We start from the raw sequence: 26,517 nt of genomic DNA, 5'->3' as shown, positions 1-26,517 counted from the left end.
TGACTTAATCCATGAATGTATTTTAGAGAAATGAGTGGGCTGTATCTCTTTCGGACAGAACATACATAAAAATTGCTTCTCTGAGTGATGTTTTTGACAAACTTCATTGCCATAGCTACTCTGGGCATTTATTTATAGTGTATCTACTCTAAATTGCTTCATGTCTTAATAGAATTACTGTACTGAGCAGAGTCTATATTATCCTATGAAAAACTGAGCAACCTGTTAAGAAAATCTGCCTAGAGGAAAAGCCATCCTCTCTTGTGCTCAGAGGTGTCTCAGATACATTTGTTCAATTGCTAGCATGATCTTTCAACTGTCATTAAGCTAGCTGATACACTGAAGAACCACTGTAATCTGACAATGAATCTACCTCATACAGTTAGCTCTGCATGTTAAGATGCTAAGAACAAAATATTCAATATGTTAGCTATTATTATTGTTCATGCAACAAATGTTTATCATATACTTACCATGTATCAATACTATAAATATTGCTTAGCCTCAAATAAAGTCAGTCCCTGCTCTCAAAAGAGCAGTCCCTCCCTCTCAAGAGAGGTGAGCTTGGTTATATAATGAATTAGTTACTAGGCTGGGAATTGTGTGATGTGAGCCATACCTGCTTAAAAGAAGAAGAACCTAAGTGGGAGTGACAGGGAAGGCTTCTCTGAAGAGGTAACATTTGAGCTGACGGGTGAAGAAGGATTAGGAGTTTGCTGCAAAGGCAGGAGAAAGGAGGAGCTGACAGATTAAGAAGGTAGGATGGTGACATGGTTTGGCTCTGTGTCCCCACCCAAATCTCACCCTAAATTGTAATAATCCCCACATGTCAAGGGTGGGACCAGGTAGACAAAACAGAATCCTGAAGGCAGTTTTCCCCATGCTATTCTCGTGATAATGAGTGAGTTCTCTCACAAGATCTCACAGTTTTATAAGGGGCTTCCCCCTTCACACGGCAGTCATTCTCTCTCTTGCTGCCCTGTGAAGAGGTGCCTTCCCCCATGATTGTAAGTTTACTGAGGCCTCCCTAGCCATGTGGAACTGTGAGTCAATTAAAGCTCTTTTCTTTATAAATTACCCAGTCTCAGGTATTTCTTCGCAGCAGTGTGAGAACGGACTAATACAGATGGAGAAAGGAAGACAGCCAAGGCATATGGGTCAGTATGAGTAAAGGACAAGGGCCCAAACAACATGTAGAATTTGGGGACCTATAATGCCTTATTTAGTATGACTGTGTACTATAAAGTATGAGAAGAAGGTTGATGGCAACTCAAGCTATAAAGGAAGGCACATGTGTACTGAGCATCTATTATATGCAGGAACACAATAAAAGCAGCACCAAATCAGTTCTTAAAGGACATGAGATGAAAAGCTCTAACAAGATTGAAGGGTTCTCACAAAACAAATATTGACATTGAACAAATGCTGCCAAAATAGTCAAGTTCTCATCCTTTATTTAAAACACCATATGACCTTAAAAATGGTAATTATCTCTATTCAGACTAAGATTCAGCTTGTGAATAAATATTTCTTTCTATCTCAAACTAATGTGTATTTACTGACTTAAATATTAAAAATGCTCTCGGACTACTAAAAGAAGAGTACCATAATTCAGCTCAACAAGCATGGAGCACCAGCTATGGACCAGAACCTTCTGGGTAATGAGGATGCAAACATATGGCCCTTTTTCTCACAGAACTCACGCTGAAGTGGGGAAGTCAGATTGCTTAATGTTATGTTAACAGAGAAACCCCATCTCTACTAAAAGTACAAAATTAGCCAGGTGTGGTGGCATATGCCTGTAATCCCAGCTATTTGGAAGGCTGAGGCAGGAGAATCACTTGAACCCAGGAGGCACAGGTTGTGGTGAGCCAAGATCGCACCATTGCACTCCAGCCGGCCATGCCCTGCTCTCTGCCTCTGCTATATTGGTATATTACCTTCATTTTAGAATCTACTTATTAATGTTTGTCCTCTCACTAGATTGGATTAAACAAAGTTTTAAGGCAGAGAGGAGGAAATGATTACAGAGAAAACATCCCAAAGGAAGTAAGCAAAATATCACAGCAAAATTCCAACAACAGTATAACTCAGGCATAGACATATGAAAGCTGTATGGTACGTTTAGGGAAACATGGAACAGTTAATGGAAATTAAAGCATGAAAATAATAAATGGAATAGTAAAAAATTTAAACTCAGCTGACAATGAGGACTGTTCTATTTCCATCACTCTCATATCCCTAGGACGAAGCACATATAAGGTATACAATAAATATTTATTGAATAAATAAATTAATTAACAATGGCCAGAGACAAGTCTGTTTAGAATGCCATAGTGAGTTCTGGCTTTTATTCCAAAGAGTGACAGGAAATGATCTAAGATTTTTAGCTGGGGAGTGTCGTGAGCAGACATATACGTTCTTAGAAAGATAATTCTGGTGAAAATGTGAATAAAAAATACAGGGGGAAGAGACTGGTAGCAAAGAAATATACCGTGATTACAGCAAGCCAGACAAGCAATGAAATGATGATAATCCCCATTTTAACAAAGACAATGGAGAACAAATTCAAAAAGCAATCATGGCTGGGTGTGGTGGCTCATGCCTGTAATCCCAGCACTTTGGGAGGCTGAGGCAGGATGATTTCTTGAGGTCAGAAGTTCCAGACCAGCCTGGGCAACACAGTAAGACCTCATTTCTACAAAAAATTTTTAAAAATTAGCCAGGCACTGTGGCACCGCCCCGTAGTCCCAGCTACTTGGGAGGTTAAGGTGGGAGGATCACTTGAGTCTGGGAGATTAAGGCCGCAATAAGCTGTGATTGCGCCACTGCAGTCCAGCTTGGGCAACAGAGTGTAGTCCTGTCTCAGACAAAAAAAAAAAAAAAAAAGCAGTTATACTCTGCTGAGAAAGGCCACTGGACTTGGCAAGTGCTCATAGTCTGTGTTAGTCCCATTAACCTTAAACAGTATGTGCAATAAAAGAATAAAGATGTGCTTATGAGAGGGGTTAGGGATGACACTGATAAAGATCTTTGGGAGAGCAAAAAAGCTATAGTCCTGTGGTGTCTAATACATAGCCAGTAGCCATATACAGCTATTAATTTTTAAAATTTAGTTTCTCAGTCATAGTGGGATATTCCAAGGGTTCAATATCTGCATGTGGCTACCGGATAGTGCATATTTACAGAACATTTCCATCACTGCAGAAAGTTCCACAGGACAATGCTGCTATAGACAAACAAGACTTATCTGGGAGATAAAATGTGTGTCTCATGGTGAATCCAAGTCTTTGTTTTACTTTTCTCTGGATGGACACCAGAAAGCTGGAATTTAGTTCCCTGAGCCACCAAACTGTATTAGTTACGTTCAGCAACAGGATTGATAAGGAAGTACTTACTTGCTCATGGCTTCCACACCTGCTTTGGCAGAAGCACTTGGTACTACAAAACCTGAACCAGTCTCAGCATAGATAGTGGTAATAGCAAGAAATGCTGCTCCTGAAATTTTAAAAGGATACAGTTGATTAGCAATATAGCTGTATCACTTCACATAAGGAAAACATGATTTATAAAAATGGGATCTGATTAAAGAGGGTGTAAGAAAAACCGAAGTATTTTTTAAAACTTCACTCTAAATTAATGAGAGAATAAGAAAATTGATATGTCTTGCTACTAATCTTGTGATTTAGGATGGCCCGGTCTGCACTTACTTGGAATGCATGCCTGGTGAGTCAATACAAAAGCCCAAATCTCAGAGGCATGCCCCTATTGCACCTTGTATAATCAGCTGGTCAGAATTCCCATGAACTAAATACTACTTGAATAAGAATAAATCAGAATTAAAATTAAACTAGCAGGGACTTCTGCCTCCAGCGATAATGAACTTACCCTTCTGCTATAAACATCAAGAAAACTGAGTAAGATATATGCTACAATTATATACAGATACTGCACAGCAGGCAGGGAAGGACTATGATCTCTGAGAGAAGGAAAATGAATAAGCCCTGAGATACTCTAGATTTCTGCCTAAAGGTACTATATAGATGGAAGGATGAGGAGGAGGAATCTAAGCAGAAAATGGCATTCACACTGAGTTAAGAAGATAGAGATCGGTTTGGGGAGCCTAAAGAAACTAAGGTTTCTAAGAGTTCCTCCAAGGAGGAAAGTAGGCAGAGATACTAACAGAACTCCATAAAGTTGCATGGAATCTCAATGAGTCTTTAGATAAATAATAAGCTATACGTGTTTAGTGTGAGATTCCATGAGGCCAGGCAGAGAACAATTATCAGGAAGCTGTAAGTGATGCAATTCCCAGAGCTCGCATAGGGCTGGGAGACATGTGAGTTTTAAGTAGTTTCACTGAACATTCAGGGCTTTCAGTAGAGAGCTCAGAAAAAAAAATGACTTAGTAGGAGGGTTAAATTAGCCCCAAAGTAAAGACTACTATATACTTGCTAAAATAAAGCTTTAAAATGACCCTTAAAAATGATTACGCTGATGCACAAGTAATTTAACAGCTTTCGAAAATAACAAAAAAATCACACACCTCAAAAAAAAATTAAAATACACACAGACACAAATACACAAAACAACATAGCATTCACAGCATGCAATAAAAAATTACTGCATATAAAGACACATAAACCTAACAAGGAGAAAAATGACTAATAGACAAAGAGTCCCAGAAATGACAGAGAAGACAGAAGTAGCAGACAGCCTTTTAATGCTATTACAAATATTTTTAAAAGATTTCACTGAAAATATTAATATGATGAGAAAAATGGAAAATACAAAATAGAAACCAATATGGCTTCTAAAGCAGAAAAATACAACATGTGAAATGAAAAACTGAACAAATAAGCTTAGCTGTAGAAGAAAAGATCCACGAATCTGAAGACACAGCAATATAAACTATCCAAAATGAAAGACAAATGGAGAAAAAAATCTGAGGAAAAACCCAGAATCTCACTGACCTGTGGAACAGTATCTAGCATTCTAACAAACGTATAATTGGAGTCACAGAGGAAGAAAACGTACTTGAATAAGGACTTAAAAAATTCCAAATTTGGTAAAAACTGTAACTTACAGATGCAGAAAGCTAAATGAATCCCAAGCAGGATAAACAGGGGGAAAAAAATGAAGACGTTGTCATAATCAATAACTGAAAACCAGTGATATATAGAATCTTAATAGCAGCCAAAGGTAAAAATAAACAATAAAAATACACAAACACAGATAAAAATTTTCATTGTCTTCTCATTTCTAAAAATAAGTTAGAAGACAATGGAGCTACATTTTTAAGGTGCTGAAAGAAGCTTGTTAACTCTGAATTCCATATCCATCAAAAATACCTTTCAAAAATCAAGATGATATGAAAATGACATTATAGAGAGACTGAGATTGTCAAAAGGAAAAAAACAGTAAATATGCAGGTAAATATAAAATATTTTTTCTTGTTTTTTAAATTTCTTTTTAAAATAACTGAGTGTATAAAAGCTATATTAAAAAGTGACACTGTACATATAGTGGTCACTAGAGTCTAGGACACAGCAGGTTCTCAATAAATTAACTGAATGAGGCCAGGCACAGTGGCTCTCGCCTGTAATCCCAGCACTTTGGGAGACCAAGAGGAGCAGATCACCTGAGGTCAGGAGTTCGAGACCAGTCTGGCCAACATGGTGAAACCCTGCCTCTACTAAAAACACAAAAATTAGCCAGGTGTGGTAGGGCATGCCTGTAATTCCAGCTACTCAGGAGGCTGAGGCAGGAGAATCACTTGAAACCAAGAGGCAGAGGATGCAGTGAGCCAAGATGATGCCATTGCGCTCCAGGCTGGGTGACAAGAGCGAGACTCCGTCTCAAAAAATAAATAAATAAATAAATAAACAAACAAACAAGGAAGGAAGGCTTAAAAGAGTCATCTTTAGGTCCTGAGAAATCAGTGATTTTTCTACTTCTTATTTATTCATAACACTGGATAAGACAATAATATTTGCAAAAGGATCAAAATAAGTTTACATCTTTTACATAACAGTAAATACTTTTAGAAATTTAAATTTGAAGGACTACAAGGAAAGTATTTTGAAGAATATTCAGCTAAGTTTTTTCTCTGCTCCATATATTTAGTTTCTCTTTCTCTCAGCATTTTCCAGAGTAGAAAGAAAACTCAGCACATCCTGGGAAACACGGGGGTGGAGGAGGGGCAGGAGTACCATTTTGAGGATAGCAAAAAATAAGAATGGTTATGTTAGTCATTCTGGTAACTCCTTTTATATATCAAACAGGCTTTCAGATCGCTGAAAATTACTTTGCTTCCAAAATCGTACTCTGTGAAAGAGGAGGGATGTAGAACATTAGTGAGCTCCATTACAGTACACTGACAACAGATGCTAACTGCATCATTCTTATAGCAAAATTACAAAAAAAAAAAAAACTGCTTTAAAAGTGACAAATACAAAGCAAATGCTCCAATGGAAAGTGCACTATCTTTCAACTAAGACTGAGGAGATACATTTCTCCAAGCGTGGGAAAGGTGTTAAGCCATCCTAACACAATTTAGATGCTGAAATGAAAGTTATTTTACTATTCTCTTTATCCCTTTAGGTTTTATTTTCTCAGTGTAGAAAATTTGGGGAGCCCACCTCTTAGAATGAGATACTGTGGCTTTTAATTCTCCTGAGTGTAAAAGGGAGATAAAAGTTTCAAACTGCACTGTTCCAATAGCATTAATGCTGCAAGGTGAAACAATTAGTAGCTTCAGAAAAATGAACGTTGGTGCTAAAGTGCAAAGTAAAGAATTCCTGGATCCCCAGGGTTAGTCACATTTATTTTCCTTCTTGTACAGAGGCCCATTATTTCAATTAGAATAACTGCCCATGGAAAAGCTTTATAAAAGGCAAGTTTCTAACAGCTCAGAGCAGACAACAGAAATGAATCTATATTATTAATGAGGTTAAGAAAATAGAGAAGGGAAGCAATAAATGAAATAAATATGCTAGCCCATCCTTCGTTATTTTGAAATGGAAAAAAATAGTAATAAAAGAACATCAAAAATCACATTATCTATCAAAAAAGCTATGATATGTGCCAAGATTATGATTTAAAAGATTCAAAAGCTCTAAAATCTGGTTTCAGTACAAACTATGAAAATTGAAAGATTCACTAAACAATTTTAGTTCTAGTGACCAACAGAAGGGGAACAGTCTAGACACCTGGGCTCAGAAATGGATTCCACTATTTACTAGCTGTATAGCTATGAGGCTTTGGGGAAGTCGCATCCCTGCTCTGGGCCCTAGATTTATCTCCTGTAAAACAGGAACATAGGGAGTGTCCAGCAAATGTCATTAGATTCTAAGAACTACTTGTTAATTTACTGCTGTTATTGATTCCACCTATTACTCTTCTGCTCTCATGCAAAAAGACTGCCATTTACTACCTGTATATTAATAATTTGGCAAGTTGTGTTACGAAACATCACCAGAATGGAAGGTAACTATATAAGCCAAGACTCCAACAGGCATCCCAGTCCCCTAGTTTCATGGACACATCTAAGACTTTGTTGAACCGCCAGTAGGTCAGGGCTGCTACACATGGTTGAGCAGTGCATATGGGTGCCATATCTAAGGAAGCATGTTTTACATTACAGATATTACATGATCATTTACTTATTTCAAAATTTTCTGGTTGTTCTGAGGGTTTCCTTTCTAACAAGACAAGAAATATGTGTGGGCAGAATGACCCCACTTAAAGATCCCATGCCCTAATTCCTAAGAACTGAATTTCTTATTTTACATGGCAAAATAACTTTGGAGATGTTAAGAAAGATTACAGAATTTAAGAGAGGGACCTTTCTGGGATTATCCAAGTAACACAGTCTAATCACATAAACCCTTAAAAACAGATAACTTTCTCTGGCTGTAGTCAGAAAGATGAATTTTAAGGAGCAGGCAAGAGAGATGTGGTAGAAGGGAAAGTCAGTCCCCAAGCATGAGAAAGACATATTGTGGTATTGCTGGCTCTGAGACGTACCAGTCCCTATGTAAGGATCAGAGAGAGGTCCCTAGGAGATAGGGTGGCCCTCAGCTGACAGCAACCACGAACATACACATTTCAGTCCTACAAACACAAGAAACTTGATTATTCCAACGACCTGAATGAGCCTGGATATAGAGTCTTTCTAGAGCCTCCAAGACATGAGCTCTGCTGGGTGACTCCTTGATATTAGCCTATAAGATCTGAAGCAGAGAAACCAGTCAAGCAACTCTGTGCATGTACTTGTGAAAAACAGAATTATAAAATTATAAGTGTATGATACATTAAGCTGTTAAGTTTGTGGTCATTTGTTGTAGCCACAATGGGGGACTAGCATAGTGTATTATGTCAATTTTCCAGCAAACAGAAATAAAGCATCTTAAGAATTTTTTTTAATCCTTGTTTAACTTTACCTATCACCAAAGGATAAAGTCCACATTGCTTGCCTCATCTCCTACCCCTTCAGGCATTATACGTCACATATAAGCAACACTGAACTCCTTGTATGCCTAAATACACAACTGAGCTGTTGGTTGCACTTCTAACTCTTCTACTATTATTGCTAGCAATTAATCTTACTGACAATCATGGTAAGAAGACAAACTTCTCTGTCTTTTTAATGGGAGCACAGAGGATACCTGTCTCCCAGCCCATATGAGAGCCCATATGAAAATCTAAAAATCTTTAATTCTCTAAAAGCTACTCAAAATAGGACTATAACATTTAAAAACTAGAATAACCTTATATAAATAATATTATCTACTAAGGAAACACTTTTCTCATTTAAACATTTAATATAAATATATCCCTCATGTAGGCTGTTATTTTTAAGTTTAATTATAATAAGTGATATCAGGGCTCTGGTTTTTCTAACCAATTTTAATTATGAGTCAAAACCTAAGTTTCAGATAGTTGACGGTCCCCTTGTAAAAGATGTAAAAATACACTTACCATGGAGGAAACTTAACATTTTCTTTCATAACTAACATTTACTGAGTACTAGTCTGGCCCAGGAACTATTCTTAACACTTTACAGATACTGGCTCATATAATCATTAGAGCAATCCTAGGAGAAAGGCTTTATTATTAACATTATTTTACAGAAAAGACAGGCACAGCAAGCTGATCTGTCCAAGTTGATAGGACTAACAAGTATTAACCAGGATTGGAACTAGGCAGTTAGGCTCTAGAGCCTGCACTTTTAACTACTATGTAACTACTACTGCCTTGCCAAGACATTTCTAATTACTACTTAGAAAGAAAAAATAATTCCTTTTCAAAATTCCCAAATCACTTAATACCTTATCTTCAAAAAACACCAAAATAAGATACACAGTTGCTCTAAGAAATTTTAACAGATGAGGTTGAACTCTCCCATCAAACAAGATGACTCTACAAAAAGTGATTTTAAAAGGATACTAATACTGCCTTAATAAATTTCAACAGATAACTAAAAATGTGTTTTAAAATAGTCTTTAGATGCACCCACTGTTCTAGAAAAAATATCTAGACACAATATAAAAAATGTATTCATGTGGTTCTTATATACGCTAAGCAACATACACCTTGCACTCACACTACTGACAAATAAGGAAAGCCTTCCACTATGTTCTACTCTTTCCACTTGTGAAACAAGGTGCATTTGCCAAATCATGAGTGAACTCCCACTCACAACTGCTTCAAAGAGAATAAAATACCTAGGATTCCAACTTACAAGGGATGTGAAGGACCTCTTCAAGGAGAATTACAAACCACTGCTCAACGAAATAAAAGAGGACACAAACAAATGGAAGAACATTCCATGCTCATGGATAGGAAGAAGCAATATTGTGAAAATGGCCATACCGCCCAAGGTAATTCACAGATTCAATGCCATCCCCATCAAGTTACCAACTACTTTCTTCATAGAATTGGAAAAAACTACTTTAAAGTTCATATGGAACCAAAAAAGAGCCCGCATTGCCAAGACAATCCTAAGTCAAAAGAAGAAAGCTGGAGGCATCATGCTACATGACTTCAGACTATACTACAAGGCTATGGTAACCAAAACAACATAGTACTAGTACCAAAACAGAGATATAGACCAATGGAACAGAACAGAGCCCTCAGAAATAATACCACACATCTACAACCATCCGATCTTTGACAAACCCTGACAAAAACAAGCAATGGGGAAAGGATTTCCTATTTATTAAATGGTGCTGGGAAAACTAGCTAGCCATATGTAGAAAGCTGAAACTGGATCCCTTCCTTACACCTTATACGAAAATTAATTTAAGATGGATTAAAGACTTAAATGTCAGATCTAAAACCATAAAAACCCTAGAAGAAAACTTAGGCAATACCATTCAGGACATAGGCATAGGCAAGGACTTCATGTCTAAAACACCAAAAGCAACGGCAACAAAAGCCAAAATTGAGAAATGGGATCTAATTAAACTGAAGAGTTTCTGCACAGCAAAAGAAACTACCATCAGAGTGAGAATATGTTTATAAGAATATTTTAAAAATCTACGCATCTGACAAAGGGTTAATATCCAGAATCTACAAAGAACTTAAAGAAATTTACAAGAAAAAAATCAAACAACCCCATCAAAAAGTGGCGAAGGATATGAACAGACACTTCATAAAAGAAGGCATGTATGCAGCCAACAGACACATGAAAAAATGCTCACCATCACTGGCCATCACAGAAATGCAAATCAAAACCACAATGAGATACCATCTCACATCAGTTAGAAGGGCGATCATTAAAAAGTCAGGAAACAAGATGCTGGAGAGGATGTGGAGAAATAGGAACACTTTTACACTGTTGTTGGGACTGTAAACTAGTTCAACCATTGTGGAAGACAGTGTGACAATTCCTCTAGGGTCTAGAACCAGAAATACCATTTGACTCAGCAATCCCATTACTGGGGATATACTCAAAGAATTATAAATCATGCTGCTATAAAGACACATGCACATGTATGTTTATTGTGGCATTATTCACAATAGCAAAGACTTGGAACCAACCCAAATGTCCATCAATGACAGACTAGATTAAGAAAATGTGGCACATATACACCATGGAATACTATGCAGCCATAAAAAAGGATGAGTTCATGTCCTTTGTAGGGGCATGGATGAAGCTGGAAACCATCATTCTCAGCAAACTACTGCAAGAACAGAAAACCAAACATCGCATGTTCTCACTCATAGGTGGGAATCGAACAATGAGAACACTTGGACACAGGAAGGGGAACATCACACACTGGGGCCTGTTGTGGAGTGGGGGGAGGGGGTAGGGATAGCATTAGGAGATATACCTGATGTCAACGACCAGTTAATGGGTGCAGCACACCAACATCGCACATGTATACAAATGTGACAAACCAGCATGTTGTGCACATGTACCCTAGAACATAAAGTATTTAAAAAAAAAAAAGTCAGGAAACAACAGATGCTGGATAGGATGGGGAGAAATAGGAACACTTCTACACTATTGGTGGGACTGTAAACTAGTTCAACCATTGTGGAAGACAGTGTGGCGATTCCTCAAGGATCTAGAACTAGAAATACCATTTGACCTGGCCATCCCATTACTGGGTATATACCCGAAGGATTATAAATCATGCTGCTATAAAGACACATGCACACGTATGTTTATTGCGGCCCTATTCACAATAGCAAAGACTTGGAACCAACCCAAATGTCCGTCAATGATAGACTGGATTAAGGAAATGTCACACATATACACCATGGAATACTATGAAGTCATAAAAACAGATGAGTTCCTGTCCTTTGTAGGGACATGGATGAAGCTGGAAACCATCATTCTCAGCAAACTATCACAAGGACAGAAAGCCAAACACCCTATGCTGTGACTCACAGGTGGGAACTGAACAGTGAGAACACTTGGACACAGGGCAGGGAACATCACACACCGGGGCCTGTGATGGGGTGGGGGGGCGGGAGGGATAGAATTAGGAGATATACCTAATGTAAATGACGGGTTAATGGGTGCAGCACACCAACATGGCATATGTATACATATGTAACAAACCTGCATGTTGTGCACATGTACCCTAGAACTTAAAGTATAATAATAATAATTTTTTTAAAAAAGCTATCAGCAAACTAGATATAGAAGAGAACTTCCTAAAGCTGATAAAGGATATTTATGAAAACTTACAGGTAAATCATAATTAATAGCGAAAAACTAATTGCTTTCCTCCATGTATTTGATTTCTTCTTAATAGTAGGAACAAGTAGAATCTAAGTTTTCACCGCTACTATTCAATATTTTAGTGAAGGTGCCATCCAGTAAAATAAGGCAAGAAAGAAAATAAAAGGCTTATCAATTGGGAAGGAAACCATAAAAACTGTCTTTTTTTCACTGTCAGTATTAGGAATGTAGAAAATCCAAAGGAATCTAAACAAACAAACAAACAAACAAAAAACTGTAATAACCATTGAGTTTAGCAAGCTCCTAGGGAAAACATCAATACACAAAACTAATCCATTGTATTTCTAAATACTACAAGAAAAGAATTAGAAAATACCATTTAGAAAACAGTGCCATTTGCAATAGCACAAATAATTTAAATACTTTGGGAGAAAGTTAACAAAACTTGTACAATGCCTGTGCAAAACACTGCTGATAGAAATTAAAGAAGACCTAAATAAATGGTGAGAGATACCATGTTGCAAGATTGGAAGACTTGATATTGTTAAAAATGTCACGCTTCAGTTCCTTGACTGTCGATCCACTACCAGGACAAATCCTTTACTGTTTACTCCCCTCAGTCCAGTGGTCCAAGTTCTCTAAGCTCTGTCAGCTTATAGCATCAATAACTGACAGGAATCTTGGAAGAATAAAAACTGGCTTCCATCTTTTAAAAAGGTATCTTATCTAATATATTTTTAATGAAGCCCATAGAATTTTAATCCAATGTGATGAACAAGAATAGATCAGAGTCTATGTTAAAATGAAAGACAATAATGAGGAAAGAAGGGAGAGTCAGACAGAAATCAAGCGTCATAGAGATGAGCAAGGGAAGAAATAAGGGACAATGAGGCAAAGAAGGACAAAGAAACAAAAGAGACAGATGAAGAGAGAAACAGAGAACCAAAAATGAGGAGCTGACAGAGGCAGAGCAGTAGAGAATGAGATTGAGACATGAGCATGGGGGGTAGGGCGAGAGAATCAGAGGCAGAGACACAGGAGAGATACAGAGATCAAGGTTCCTCAGACAGAGGAGGGAAGAGAGAGGAGTCACACTCTTCCCTGCCCCCTTCCCACTCCTATCCATCTTCCCACCCCCCACGGAAAAAAAAATCATATCAAACACTTATCATCCAAACTCCAATTATAAATCACATCCATTCTGCGTCATGGAAATGAGTAACCAGGAATTTCAATTTCAATGAGTGCATAGAAAGGATGGAAGCTATTAGTGTATGTGTGTGAGCAGACACGCAGACACACACACACACACACACAGCTAGTGCCTCTGTAGCATCTCTCTGCTCCTATACCCTATCTCAAGCTGGTGCTAGGATCATCTGCGCTGCACAAAAGAAGAAATTGAACCTTGTAAGGCAAAGGTTTCTGAACCAGAGTGAGGAACCTGGCCAGCTCCATGCCCTCTTTCCTCCCCTCAGCCCTCAAAGGACACCCTCTGAGGAGCATGAGAACTCTTCCTTATTTTCCTTGTTTAGAATACTCTCCACCTTCTCTCAGAAAATACCCCCATCCTTCAAGTTCCCCGAATTATTCAGGGACAGAGTCTCGTCCACCTCTGCTTTGAGCATGAGTATTGGCCCTGCTACCCAAAAGTCATTAGTAAGTGTCTGTCAGGTGAATAAACGTATGCTGGTTCTAGATATACATGAATATACACACATATATACCTTAGACATGTTTGCTATTCATGTACCTATGAACTTTTGTAAAGTAATTCATTTGTAATATTAACAAAAATGTTCTCCTAGTAAGTTCCTTCTAAATCTATTTTCCCTCCAGTGTTCTTAATCTCAGTAGTATTAACGTCATTCAGACGCTTCATCCCGTCTGAAAACACTCTCATCAAATCAATAAGGCCTGTTGATCTCATCTTCTAAATGTCTTCTACTTTATCTCCCATGCAATCTAGCCACATGCTAAAAGAAAAATCAAATCCTCCTGAACAGCACTCCTTCCATCATCTATCTTGTTGTCACTAACCTTTCCAATCAAGTCACATTTTTGTTCCACCTTCAATGGAAATCCATACAAAAATACTTACTATTTCTTTCAGAATTAACATTAAACTCCTTATTTTGGTATTGAGAACTTTCCCAATTACACTCCAACTCACCTTCCCAAAGTCATTTCCTACTCTCCCCATCTCTAATAACATCAAGTTTTTCGTCATTTCCTATGTACTTATGCTCCTCCTCTCCACCAGGCCTCTATCCATGGACATTCACATGTCCTTTCCCTCCTCTTTCTCTACATCTAGATCTTTGAACTTTCAGCTTAAGTTGCATCTTGTTCCTCAACCTGATCACTGACCCTAGAGAGAGTTAGTCATTCCTGTTCCTGGATTGTCAATGCACTTGAAACAATATTTATTACTGCTCAAATTGTAATACATAGTTATTATTTAAATATCATTTTTCTCCATTACATTGTGAGTTGTACAAGTGTAGACTCTCATTGACTTTTAAAGTATCACAGAGCTTAGCACAGAACCTTGCACACATAGGAGTCAAATAAATATGAGAAAGCAAATAAACATACCTTTCTGTGCTTTAATTAGTTGTTTTCCAATTTCTAGTGTCACAAAGGCTGTGCCATTTAGAACTATGTCAGTTATGGTTTTCCAAGCATTAGGAGAAAGTCTTTCAGTAGGAGAAATAAAATTCCCTGCTGCATTGTTTATCACAATCTAATAAATAGACAAGGCAAGTTACAGAAACTTTAGATGAGGAAAAACATTTTCTCTGCAGGGTTTTTGTTTCTGAAATGAATTAATAGAAATAATACAATGAAGTTGAAGTTCACAGTTACCTACGAAACAATACCATGAGATTTGGTAGTCTGAGTCTGTGAAAACCTCCCATGTTAGTTACCAAATTTCAGAATCCTAAGCCGTCTTTAAATTACGGTAGATTCTGTTATCAAGAAAACTAAAAGGGTGCAGGGGCTCATGCCCGTAATCCCAGCACTTTGGGATGAGTTCAAGACCAGCCTGGGCAACAAAGCGAGACCTCATCTCTACAAAAATTTTCTTTTAAAAATTAGCTGGGTGTTGAGGCACGTGCCCGTATTCCCAGCTACTTGGGAGGCTGAAGTGGGAGTACTGCCTGAGCCCAGGAAGTCAAGGCACCACTGAGCCATGACTGTGCCACTTGCATTCCAACCTGAGTGACAGAGCAAGACCCTGTCTCAAAATAAATGGATAAAATTTTAAAAGATAAAAAAAAAGAAAATTAATACAGATAAACATATTTACCATGTGACTCTATTTTATTTCAAAGATCTCAAGAAATGCCCTTTTGTTTCTGGTGTCATTTTAGTTTAACTTAACCAATGCAGCTTGTGGTTGATGATCTATTTACCATCAATAAAGATTCTGGCTAGTTCTACAGGAGATTCAATGTTATTGGTTCTGAAAATATCTTTATCATAGAAAGTGCTATCTTTGAGACTACTGGAAGAAATGGCTTCTCTCCAGTAAATGTACCAAGCAACAGCAAAATATTCATGCCTATTTCAGGTATTAAAAGGAGAAATTTTGAATTTCTTACAGTTTTTCATGTTCATATTGTTCTCCACTGAGGAAGACAATCAAAAATTATTAGCAGAAGCAAAAAGCATCAATCATTTAAACTCAATGCTGTGCTCTTGGATAACTGCTCTTGTTATTTCATAATCTTATTAAATAAAGTGAAATCAAGTTTGTTTTCTGAGCAATCATAAATGGATTCTTTAAGTATTCCTGAAAGGAAGTCATGTAGCGGTCTTTCTACTCCATTCTTTGCTTTAGCAGAACTGGCATTTTCCTAGGGACAGAAAATAGGTGCTTCTCAACACAGCACTTGCTCATATAGAGGTAGGAGGCGGGCCTAACTCTGGAGACAGAGCTCCAGCACAGGACCAGATTGAGGACTAGTTAAACCAAGTCCTAGATGAAAGCACCCCCTCTTTAGACATACCCACCAATGCACTATGTTTGTTTACCATTGCCATAGCAATGCCAGCAAGTTACTGCCCTTTCCATGGCAACGAACTGATGACTCAGAAGTTACCAACCCTTTTCCAGAAATTTCTGCATAAACCTAATTAATTTGCATGTAATTAAAAGTGGATATAAATATGACTATAAAACTGCCTCTCAACTGCTATGCCCAGCACATTGACTATGGGGTTGCCCTGCTCTGAAGGAACAGTCACAGATCCATTCCACTGCTGCTGCTGCTTCAGAAAAGCTGTTCTCTTCTACCACCAGCTAGCTCATCCTTGAATTCTTTCCTGGGTAAAGCCAAGAACCTTCCCAGGCTAAGCCCCAGACTGGGACTTGCCTGTCCTACATCAGTATCAACATTTTATTTCCTTTGTACAAGTTGTTGGGTGTTATCAACATCAAGTGTCTGGCAGTTCGGCTTCGTCATCACTACACTTACATTAGGATGTCCTGCAACTTTGATCAGTTCTGACACAGTGTTTTGAACCATATCAGGATCTCTCACATCACACTGAATTACATGAACCTGCAAAATAACAAAAAGAAAATGACATTTTCCAGGTTTCTTAAACCAAACACATGAACAAATTATTTGAACATGTTATAATTCCTAAATCTAAATTAAATAACTGATTTTTAACGTACCTTATTTCCAGTTTGAGAAGAAATTTGTTCTGCGGTAGCTTTCAAAACATCCATCTTCCTAGAAATAAACACTTTGTATGACTTCATATTATATTTTTCAATTTCATAAATTGAAGAATAGAGAATCCATAGCTTAAAGAAAAGCATTTCTGAGAAAGTATACATGTTATTTATATACAAAAATCAATGTGAATTTTTTCTAAAAGTCAAATTTAGATCATTTTTATATATTTGATACTAATTTATTGAATTAGTCACTTCTAAACCAGTTACTTGAACATTATCTACTCACAGATTTAAATTGTTCCTTAATAAGCCAGCTTTACAAAGAAAATATATTCATGGTTTAATGTTTAATGTTTAATTAAAGCAGTAACCATAATCATTCCCATTGAAGACAAAGCAACCTCCATGTAGTGCTTAAAAAAAAAAAAAAAAAAGTTTCTTTTGAGACACGGTCTCACTATGTTGCCCAGCTGGTCTCAAATTCCGGGCCTCAAGCGATCTTCCTGCCTCAGCTTCCCAGTAGCTGGGATTGCAGGCACACACCACCCCACCTGGCTCCATGTTAAGCTTTTTAACTTCATCTTCGTGTACAGAAAAAGAAATATTCTACCAATTATTTTAATTGGGGAAATTAAAATAATGAAAACATTTTCTACCAATATACTGAAATAAATAATAATGAAATAATTCTACCAATTATTTTAATTGGGGAAATCAAAATAATGAAAATTGTGGATGTTTACCCAAACATCAGTTCCACAATTTTCATTGTTTCTTTCATCTCAAATAGTACCTGACTTTTTCAAAACGATTTATTTAAATAATCTAAAGAATATTTCTAGTATTTCATATAAGATTAAGATGCTAATCAAATAACTCGGGCAAACAGTGTTTTCAATACTATGGCACAGAATAGTTTCTTCAAAAGCATCACCAATAGGCTTGAGGTAAGGGACTTACCGGCTGGCTATCACGCACTGAGCACCTAGGCTGGACAGAAGGGCCGTCATTCCTTTACCAAGGCCAGTACCTCCCCCAGTAATGAATGCCACTTTTCCTTGAAAACTATTAGGTGGTAGCATCGCTTTTTGAAGGGGTGGAAAGAATTTAGACTGCAAAGCTTCAGTGTTTTGATATAATATTTTTGTCCCATAACTGAAAAACTAAAAGGGGAAAAATGAATTGAAATTTGCATACATATATTTCCAAAAAACAGATGAATTTTTTAAAACATGCTCTTGAATTTAATAGTAATCAAATTTTTGTATCAACACAAACTCTTTGCAAACATATTGGTATTGTACTTAATTGTTATTCTTTGCTTTCTGATTTAAAAAGAACAGGCTCTGGAGCTGGACTACATAGTACAGAATTTTCTCCCAAGCTGTATAACCTTCAGCAGGTTATTTGACCTCTCTGTGCCTCAGTTCCTTCATCTACAAAATGAGGACAATAAAATAAATTTTTTCATATGGCATTGTGAGGATTGTATGAGTTATTATAGGTAAAGCACCTAGAGCAGTGTGTAGCATATAGTAAGCACTACAAATGCTTACATTATTATCTGCAGGTGTTTTACTTAAATTTAATTTTGCTATGTTTTGGTTTGGTTTTTGGTTTTTTGGTTTGGTTTTTCGTTTGTTTTTTTGAGACGGAGTCTCGCTCTGTCACCAGGCTGGAGTGCAGTGGCGTGATCTTGGCTCACTGCAACCTCCACCTCCCGGGTTCAAGCTATTCTCCTGCCTCAGAGTAGCTGGGATTACAGGCACGCGTGACCATGCCCAGTTAAATTTTTGTATTTTTAGTAGAGACGGGGTTTCACCATGTTGGCCAGTATGGTCTCGGTCTCCTGACCTCATGATCCGCCTGCCTCGGCCTCCCAAAGTGCTGGGATTACAGGCATGAGCCACTGCACCCGACCAAATTTAATTTTTTAAAAACTAACATAAAGCATTTTTATCTTTCAACAAAAATAATCTGGATAAAAATCACTTTTCACCTTTGAATCACTGAAGAAAATTGTTAAAAATTCTCTATAAGGTTTATTAAATCAAATGCCTCTTCACATGCTAGCTTCTGGCCACAAAACATAAAACAGAATATTTCTGTTATTTATTTTAAATGGAGGGAAAAATCAATACATTTCAGAGTAAAAAATATTTGTATTGCCCTATTTTATATGTAACAGCTTGTACTTACATTACATGCAAACATCACTGCCATTCTCTCATTTAATCATAAAACAAACTTTAGGTATTTAATATAACGAACAATAGGAGCTAACATTCATTAAGTGGTTACCACCTGCCAGGATTACATATCAAACTATTTAATCTTCCCAACAACCACATGAAATAGGTATTAGTTTTATCCTATTGTACAGAAAGGGCTCAGAGTGATAAAAAATATATATATTGCCAAAGTTGTAGAACCACAGTTCAAACACAGACTGACAGGCTCCAGAGCCTTCTCTGATAACCAGCTTGCATATTCCTCTGTCTATTCTCCGAGATCCTGCTAAGCTTAATGATCACACCAGGGAGGTTATGTGATATTCCATTAAGTTATGGTGGCAAGATTAAAACTCCAGTTAAAACTCCAGAAGCTGCCATTTCCTTCCAGAGTATTCCTGTAAGCTAAATAGACTGTCATCAGTTGATTCAGGATATCTTAAAATTTATCCTAAGGAAAGAATAAGAAATGTGGTCAATGATTTAGAACGAGGCTGTTCATCAACTGGAAATTGCACAAGAAAATGTTTATAATGTGATGTTAAATGAAAAAAAAGAAACAAATATACAGTATGTTTTTAACTACAAATAAAAATATACACTTAGAAAAAAAGACTAGAAGGAAATAACAACAGTAAGTAGTAGATTCAATATTTACCATACAGTCCTCAAAACAGCTCTATAAGGTAAATTCTATTGTTACTCCTATTTTATAGATGAAAAAAATTGAAGCATAGAAAGGTCAAGTAGCTAACTTTTAAAAATAAATAATAATAGGGAATAAAGACTTAAATCCAGTATCTGACTTCAGAGTCCACCCATTACTTTACAGTTATGGCTAAGTGATGACATTATAGATAATTATTTGCTTTTTTTGTTTGTTTGTTTGATTGGCTTTTAGTACTTTCCAAATCTATCCAATAAGTATGATTAGATCTTTATAAGCAGAAAAAACGTTACTAAAAGACACAATTTGAGATCATGTACAAAATAATTGAAGATACGTTTATAAATCCTGTTATGCTCCATAGTCATCATATTTATTTTAGCTTCATATTGACAAAGCATTTTCTTTTCATATCCTTTTGCCGAAGCACAGTAATCCAAGCAACTCCACAATAACCTTTTTCTACATAAGTGGCAGTTTTCCTTAAGGCTGCCACCTGCCTTCAGAACTATTACATTAAGATGATGAATCAACAAGTTTACTCAAATAGAATGGTAAATTTGTCATTAATAATAATGAAAAAAGTATTCTAATTTTCTGAAGGCTTTACCATAATTTTTAACTTTTTAATGTTAATGTGTATAGGGGATTTGATGTGGGACTTCATGAAAATAATTAAACAAGATATTTGCATACAAACTTTATTTTTAAATTTATTTTAAAACATTCCTCAACCTCCTCACTGGTAGAGAAAAGGATATAAAGGTAAAAATGTCACATGTGATAAAAATAATTCCTAGTGTCTATAATATAACAGGTTATTACGTAGCACTTTTTTATTTATCTTATATGATCTGATCAATACTAACCTTATGATTCCACTTCCCCACCAAAGTGAAGAAATTGATAAGCTATTTTAATTCTCATTACCCCCTAACAATACACAGCATATGTGTTAATATAAATTCAAGCCATCTTCTCTGCCTAAAAGGAAGATGCTCATTTCAACATTAAGACCCATTGAGATGATCAGATGTCACAGGATCACATCATACTCAATCCCCTGTTTCTACAAAGAAGCATCCTTAATAACCTGAAACAGTATTTTGGTTGGGCTTTTTTGAATTATAAAAAGTGGATACCAAACAAGCTTTTAAAGATTTTCAAGTCCTGCTTTATGGTTTTTAGAGAAATAAGTTTTTTTCAAAAATGTAAATAACACCTTTCATATCAAGATTGATTTCTCTGGAGATCTTCAGTGACCTAAAATTCTTAAAACTTTCTAGAGTCTTCCAACTTTGGCAATACAGAATTATTTTTTAGTTACAAGCTCTAAATCTCTCCCACAAAAAATTAGCTATCACCCACCTTCCTCACCATACTCATCCCTCTCCCACATCATATAAACAATAGCTTCCTCCTTCATGTATTCCAAAATTACAGCATCTAAACTAATAAGACATGATCACACTTTTAATCTTCAAAATGGCAATTCTGAGAGTCTTGACACTGCACCTTCCCCTCAAGGATAAGGACTGTATATCCATGAGATATATACCTAAATTACTTAGGTATAATTTGGCTAGTCTAAAATGTCTAGGGTATCTCAAACAGAAGCAGATTAGTGATTCTAGGCCAAATATGTTTTGTTATCCTGCCCAGAGTTTTTAAAACTTGAGCCAACATTTAGATAATGGAAGAATTCACATAAAAGTCAGAAGCTCTACCAACACTTGGGCACACCTTACTACATGATTAAGTACGACTATGACAGCCCTGTTGAGACAAGGCCTGAGCTCTGCCCAGCCCTGACTCAACACAGGAAAAGTGAGCCCTTTTCACTGGGTGGCCTTTCATAAACAGGGCCTTCAAGGACTTCAGGCATCTGAGTATGTGACTCCTAGATGCCTAGTCTAAGTAACACACAAGAAACCAAAACAAAACAAAACAAAAAAAAACGAAAGAAGAGGCAAGGCTTTTTTTTTTTTTTTTTGCACCATAACTAAATTTCATGTAAAAGAAATTTCTACAAAAATAATTGTTTAATGTGCTAGGTGGATCCAGTTTCAAATATATAAAATTCATAAAATAACAGACTCTCATATGGGAGTTGTGAGGCTAAATGAATTATCTTTTGAGCACTTAGTTTAGCTATTTATCATCACCATCATCATCGTCATCATCATTATGGATGGGTCCTCCACATTAAAATTCCATTCCTCAAAAACATGGATGCCTTCCAAAGTCAAAAAGACAAAAATCAAACTCTTGAGCATGGCATTCAAGCCACTGGACAATATGGTGCCAATGTATTAATACTTTCCTAGCCCCACCTCGTGACTGGTCTGCCATGTAGAAGTAAACTCTACACTTACCAAGCCCTCAGCATTCCAAAAACTTGTCAACTACTTTCACCTTCTGGCCTTTGCTCCTGCTTTCTCATTGACCTGAACTAACCACTGTCTTTCTCAACCCAGCAGAATTGACCTTCAAAACCAGACAACATTGTCAATATCTCTGTCAGCACTTTTTAAATGGCACCCTATTAAAAACAGGCAAATGGAAGGCTTCCAAATTGGCCTGCTAAGGAGTTGCCGCAATTCACATCAACATACCAGGATGCTCAGGAAGCCAGGGACACTACCTTATATTCATCACCACAGTAAAATTTCTGGCACCAATTAGGCATTCGGTAAATGCTTGTCTTACTGAATGTAACATTTGGTTGGCCATCCCAAGAATAGAAAATCTAAATCAGGCTGGGCGCAGTAGCTAACGCCTGTAATCCCAGCACTTTGGGAGGCTGAGGCAGGTGGACCACCTGAGGTCAGGAGTTCGAGACCAACCTGGCCAACATGGTAAAACCCCATCTCTACTAAAAATAAAAAAATTAGCCAGGCGTGGTGGCATGTGCCTGTAGTCCCAGCTATTCGAAAGGCTGAGGCAGGAGAATTTCTTAAACCCAGATGGAGGAGGTTGCAGTGAGCCAAGATCGTGCCACTGCACTCCAGCCTAGGCAACAGAGCAAGACTCCCTCTTAAAAAAAAAAAAAAAAAGAAAAGAAAAGAAAAGAAAATCTAAATCAATCTATGTTAAGTATTGAGTTACTTGCAAATAGAAAAACTGGGCAAAGGGCTTAGAAAGGTACTCCACACAAACAAAAAACAAATATACAACCATATTTATAACTAAATAAGCATATTGAAACAAAAGGAGACATAATTTTTCTCTTACTAGACCAGTAAGGTTCAAATTTTATCATATATAATACAAGAAACAGCTGATTAAAGCCACCCTTACAATCTGTTGATAAGAATTCTGGCAACTTCTTAGGAGGCCAATCAGGCAACATTTTTTTAATGTTAGATATAAATACTCTTTGACCCAGCAAATCCACATGCAGGAATTTATCTAAAATATATATATACTCATTCATCTGGGAAAGAAGCAGGGGGAAAAGTAGCTATGATCAAAGATATACATTAAGATGAAAATGAAATTAACAATTCTGTTTATAATCACATTGAAAAGAATACTAATACATTTAATAAAAGAAGTACAAGACTTATAAATTGAAAACTACAAAACATCATTAAGAAATTAAAGACCTAAGTAAATAAAAAGACATTCTACGTTAATGGATTGGAAAGCTTAATTTTGTTAAGAGGACAATACTTACTAAATTGATACACAGATTCAACAAAATCCCTATCGAAATCCTAATCAGCTTTTTGTGAATGTTGACAAGCTTATCCTAAAATTGGTATGAAAATGCAAGAGACTCAAAATAGCCAAAGAGATTCAATAAAACATTGTTTGTAATAGAAAGACTACAAAACAATCTATGTATGTTTCCTTAGGGGACATAGCCAATGAATTAGAGCACATCTATATTACAAAATACTGTTATATGGATCTATTATCTACCAAAAGAAGAAGCTAGAATGTATATGCTGACTGTAAACATTGCTATAGATGTATCATTTTTTAATTATTCAATAAGTATTTGTTGGATACCAACAATGTGAGACATTATGTGTTAAGTGTAAAACTCAAGGTAGAGAAATGCATGTAACATGCTCCCATTCATGTGGTTTCTTAAAATGAGGATATCTTCATACATATGTTGACATATGCACAAAAACCGTCAGAAGTATCCGCAAGAAACTATTCATAGTAATAACCATAGTAGTAATAACCTTATGACACTGTCACTGCATATCCTTTTATATTGCCTGAATGTTCAACATGTTCATACATTTTTTTCATTAACAATAGCTAACACAAAATTGAATCATATAGGCAAGCACACAATATGAGAAGTGCGTAGAAGAAAACAGAGCAAGAAAAAAATGGCATAGAATCAATTTCATGATAAGGACATACACCTTACTTGAAGCATAACTACTCTATATTAAACACTAAAGTGTGAACTATATTTATAAAAATAATGAAATATTTCCATATCTATTCTCTTGGAGCTTCTAAGTATCTGTTGGTTCAGGATGAATGCATATTTTTGAGATCAAATTTACTCCAACTCAAATTCACATAAGAGTTTTGCAGACTGGGCCTTAACTGTCGTATTAAAACGTCAGCATGGTAAACACTGGACAACCGTATTTTTCAAAGGACGAGTTTGACAAATGTACATCTGCATTCCCAAAACACCTTATGTACTCCCTGAACACAGGAAGCCTTCCATAACTACTTCCCAATTTATTTTGTCCGACCGCTAGAGGCACTTTCCTGTGCCATGCATGCATTCTTTCCAACGACCAGATCACTGCCACTTCAGCAGAGTGTATGTGGTCCTTAGATGGAGGCATCTGCAAATACAAGGGATAGTTAGGTGGAATGTTCTACTGGATGTTTCAGTGCAAAAAAGGACAGTCTTGCAGAATGAAGAACTGCCTTACCCCAAATGCCAATAGTTGCACTGCAGACATTAAAATAACGGATTACCACACCGAAGGTTTGCCAAAGGCCTTGTTAACTCATGCTCCATGACTGTGTAGATTGCTTAAGCACATCTGCCTGCTCCTTAACTTATAGCAGGGCACTGAACAGAAGCCACTGATATTCTCAGCTTCTGCAGAGCACGGATCTTGTTGCCACAGCAACATGAAGGTAAGGCTGAACAAATATAAACGAAACTGCCTAGCTGGACTCCAAGCTCCAATGGCTAAGCTGAATTATGCAGTTGCCAGGAGCAAGACAGAAATTACATTTTTGAGTCATGATACATTTTATATCAGTGAACATGAGTCCTTGAAAATGTCGGTGCTCTATGCTCTAGGGTGTACATCTCATTTTATTACAGTGCCTATCTGTCTGCAGTTAGATGCAGACTGAACAGATGCTTCCCCAATACTACAAAATAAAAACAGATGAAATCACCGAGCTAAGAGGCAATTTGAAATTTTCAGCTAGGGTCTTTACTCCTGCCTGTCTCTGATTTGAGTCATCTCTTATTGATCCCCTATCATGTTAACCAAAACTATAATGACAATATTTTTTAAACCAAAAATTAGAATCTCTGCTCTTGCAAAGAGTTTGTTTTGATTTGAGAATTTGCTTACATGAAAAAGTATTAAGGATAAACATGACATTATGATGGATATAGAGTTTATTCATTTATTCATTTTAATCAAGTGTTTATCGAGCATATATAACACCCCAGGCACTGTTCTAGGCATGGCAGTACAGCAGCAAAAAAAAAAAAAAAAAAAAAAAAAAAAAAAGACACAATATTCTATTCTCAGCAAGATTATCCTTGAGGGAATGAGGGATACAGAAATTAAGTCAAATATGTAGTATATTAAAAGTTGGTATGTAGTGTGGGAAAAAATAAGGCAGAGATTAGGGATATAGCATTGCTACTTTAAATAGAGTCATCAGCAAAGGCCTCATTGCAAAGACGTGAAGGAGAAGAATGAATCATAGGGTTTTAGGCAAAAGGGATTGGGAGCAAAGGCCCTAAGCAGGGGGCATACTTATGGATGGGGTAATAGTCAAGAAACCAGTGTGGCTGCAGAAGAAGGAAGGAGGGAGACAGGGGCAGGAGAAGAGGTCAGTGAGGTAAAGGGGACTGGACCATGCAGGCTGAGTCAGCCACGGTGGAGACTTAGGCTTTTACTCTGAGTCAAGTGGAAAACATCTTCTAAGTTTTGAGGAGAGAATGGAAATGATCTGTCTGAAGTTTTAAGGGATTGTTCTGGCTGCCATGGAGTGTAGAGGGCAAGGTTGGAAGCAGGGAAACTATTAGGACACTTGTGTAACAGGCCAGGCAACAGATGGTGATGCTTAGCCCAGGATGCTATCATGTGAACTGGTCGGAAGTTAGCAAATAAAACTACTTGCAAGAACAAAGGTCCCCAAAAATGAGGACATAATGAGTTACCATTCTACCTAATATTGCCTGGTCCAATTATTAATACATAACATTTTTACCTATTTGTGGGGTACATGTGATATTTTATTCCATGCATAGAATGTGCAATGATCAAGTCAGGGTATTCAGGATATCCACTAGATCCATGATTTCTTCTTGCCTCATGCCCAACAACATGAGCTCGGGCTTTTGTTCTTGATCTATTTTATCACATTTTTGCCTATTTCATTAAAAGCATATAAACAGGTCTCCTGTTTACTGAAAAGAACTAAGAGATTTTTCTACCTCTCAACTTTACCTCTATATCCCTGTTACATCTGCACTGCCTTT

At 36.8% G+C, this 26,517-nt stretch overlaps 1 protein-coding gene across 1 annotated transcript in view; it reads right to left on the bottom strand.

The window, feature by feature from the left end:
* Window positions 1-26,517, bottom strand: part of DECR1 (2,4-dienoyl-CoA reductase 1) — a 45,015-nt gene that overhangs the window by 11,726 nt on the left and 6,772 nt on the right. The window contains exons 2-6 of the mRNA XM_033203385.1: window positions 17,856-18,058; window positions 16,890-16,947; window positions 16,684-16,770; window positions 14,798-14,945; window positions 3,399-3,498 (exon numbers count right to left, since the gene is read on the bottom strand). Coding sequence (XP_033059276.1) covers window positions 3,399-3,498; window positions 14,798-14,945; window positions 16,684-16,770; window positions 16,890-16,947; window positions 17,856-18,058 — 596 coding nt within the window. The remainder of the gene's footprint in view (window positions 1-3,398; window positions 3,499-14,797; window positions 14,946-16,683; window positions 16,771-16,889; window positions 16,948-17,855; window positions 18,059-26,517) is intronic.

Source organism: Trachypithecus francoisi, unplaced genomic scaffold, assembly GCF_009764315.1.
Source record: "Trachypithecus francoisi isolate TF-2019V2 unplaced genomic scaffold, Tfra_2.0 Lachesis_group7, whole genome shotgun sequence".
Classification (NCBI taxonomy): Eukaryota; Metazoa; Chordata; class Mammalia; order Primates; family Cercopithecidae; genus Trachypithecus; species Trachypithecus francoisi.
This window is presented reverse-complemented; position numbering and strand designations above follow the sequence as displayed.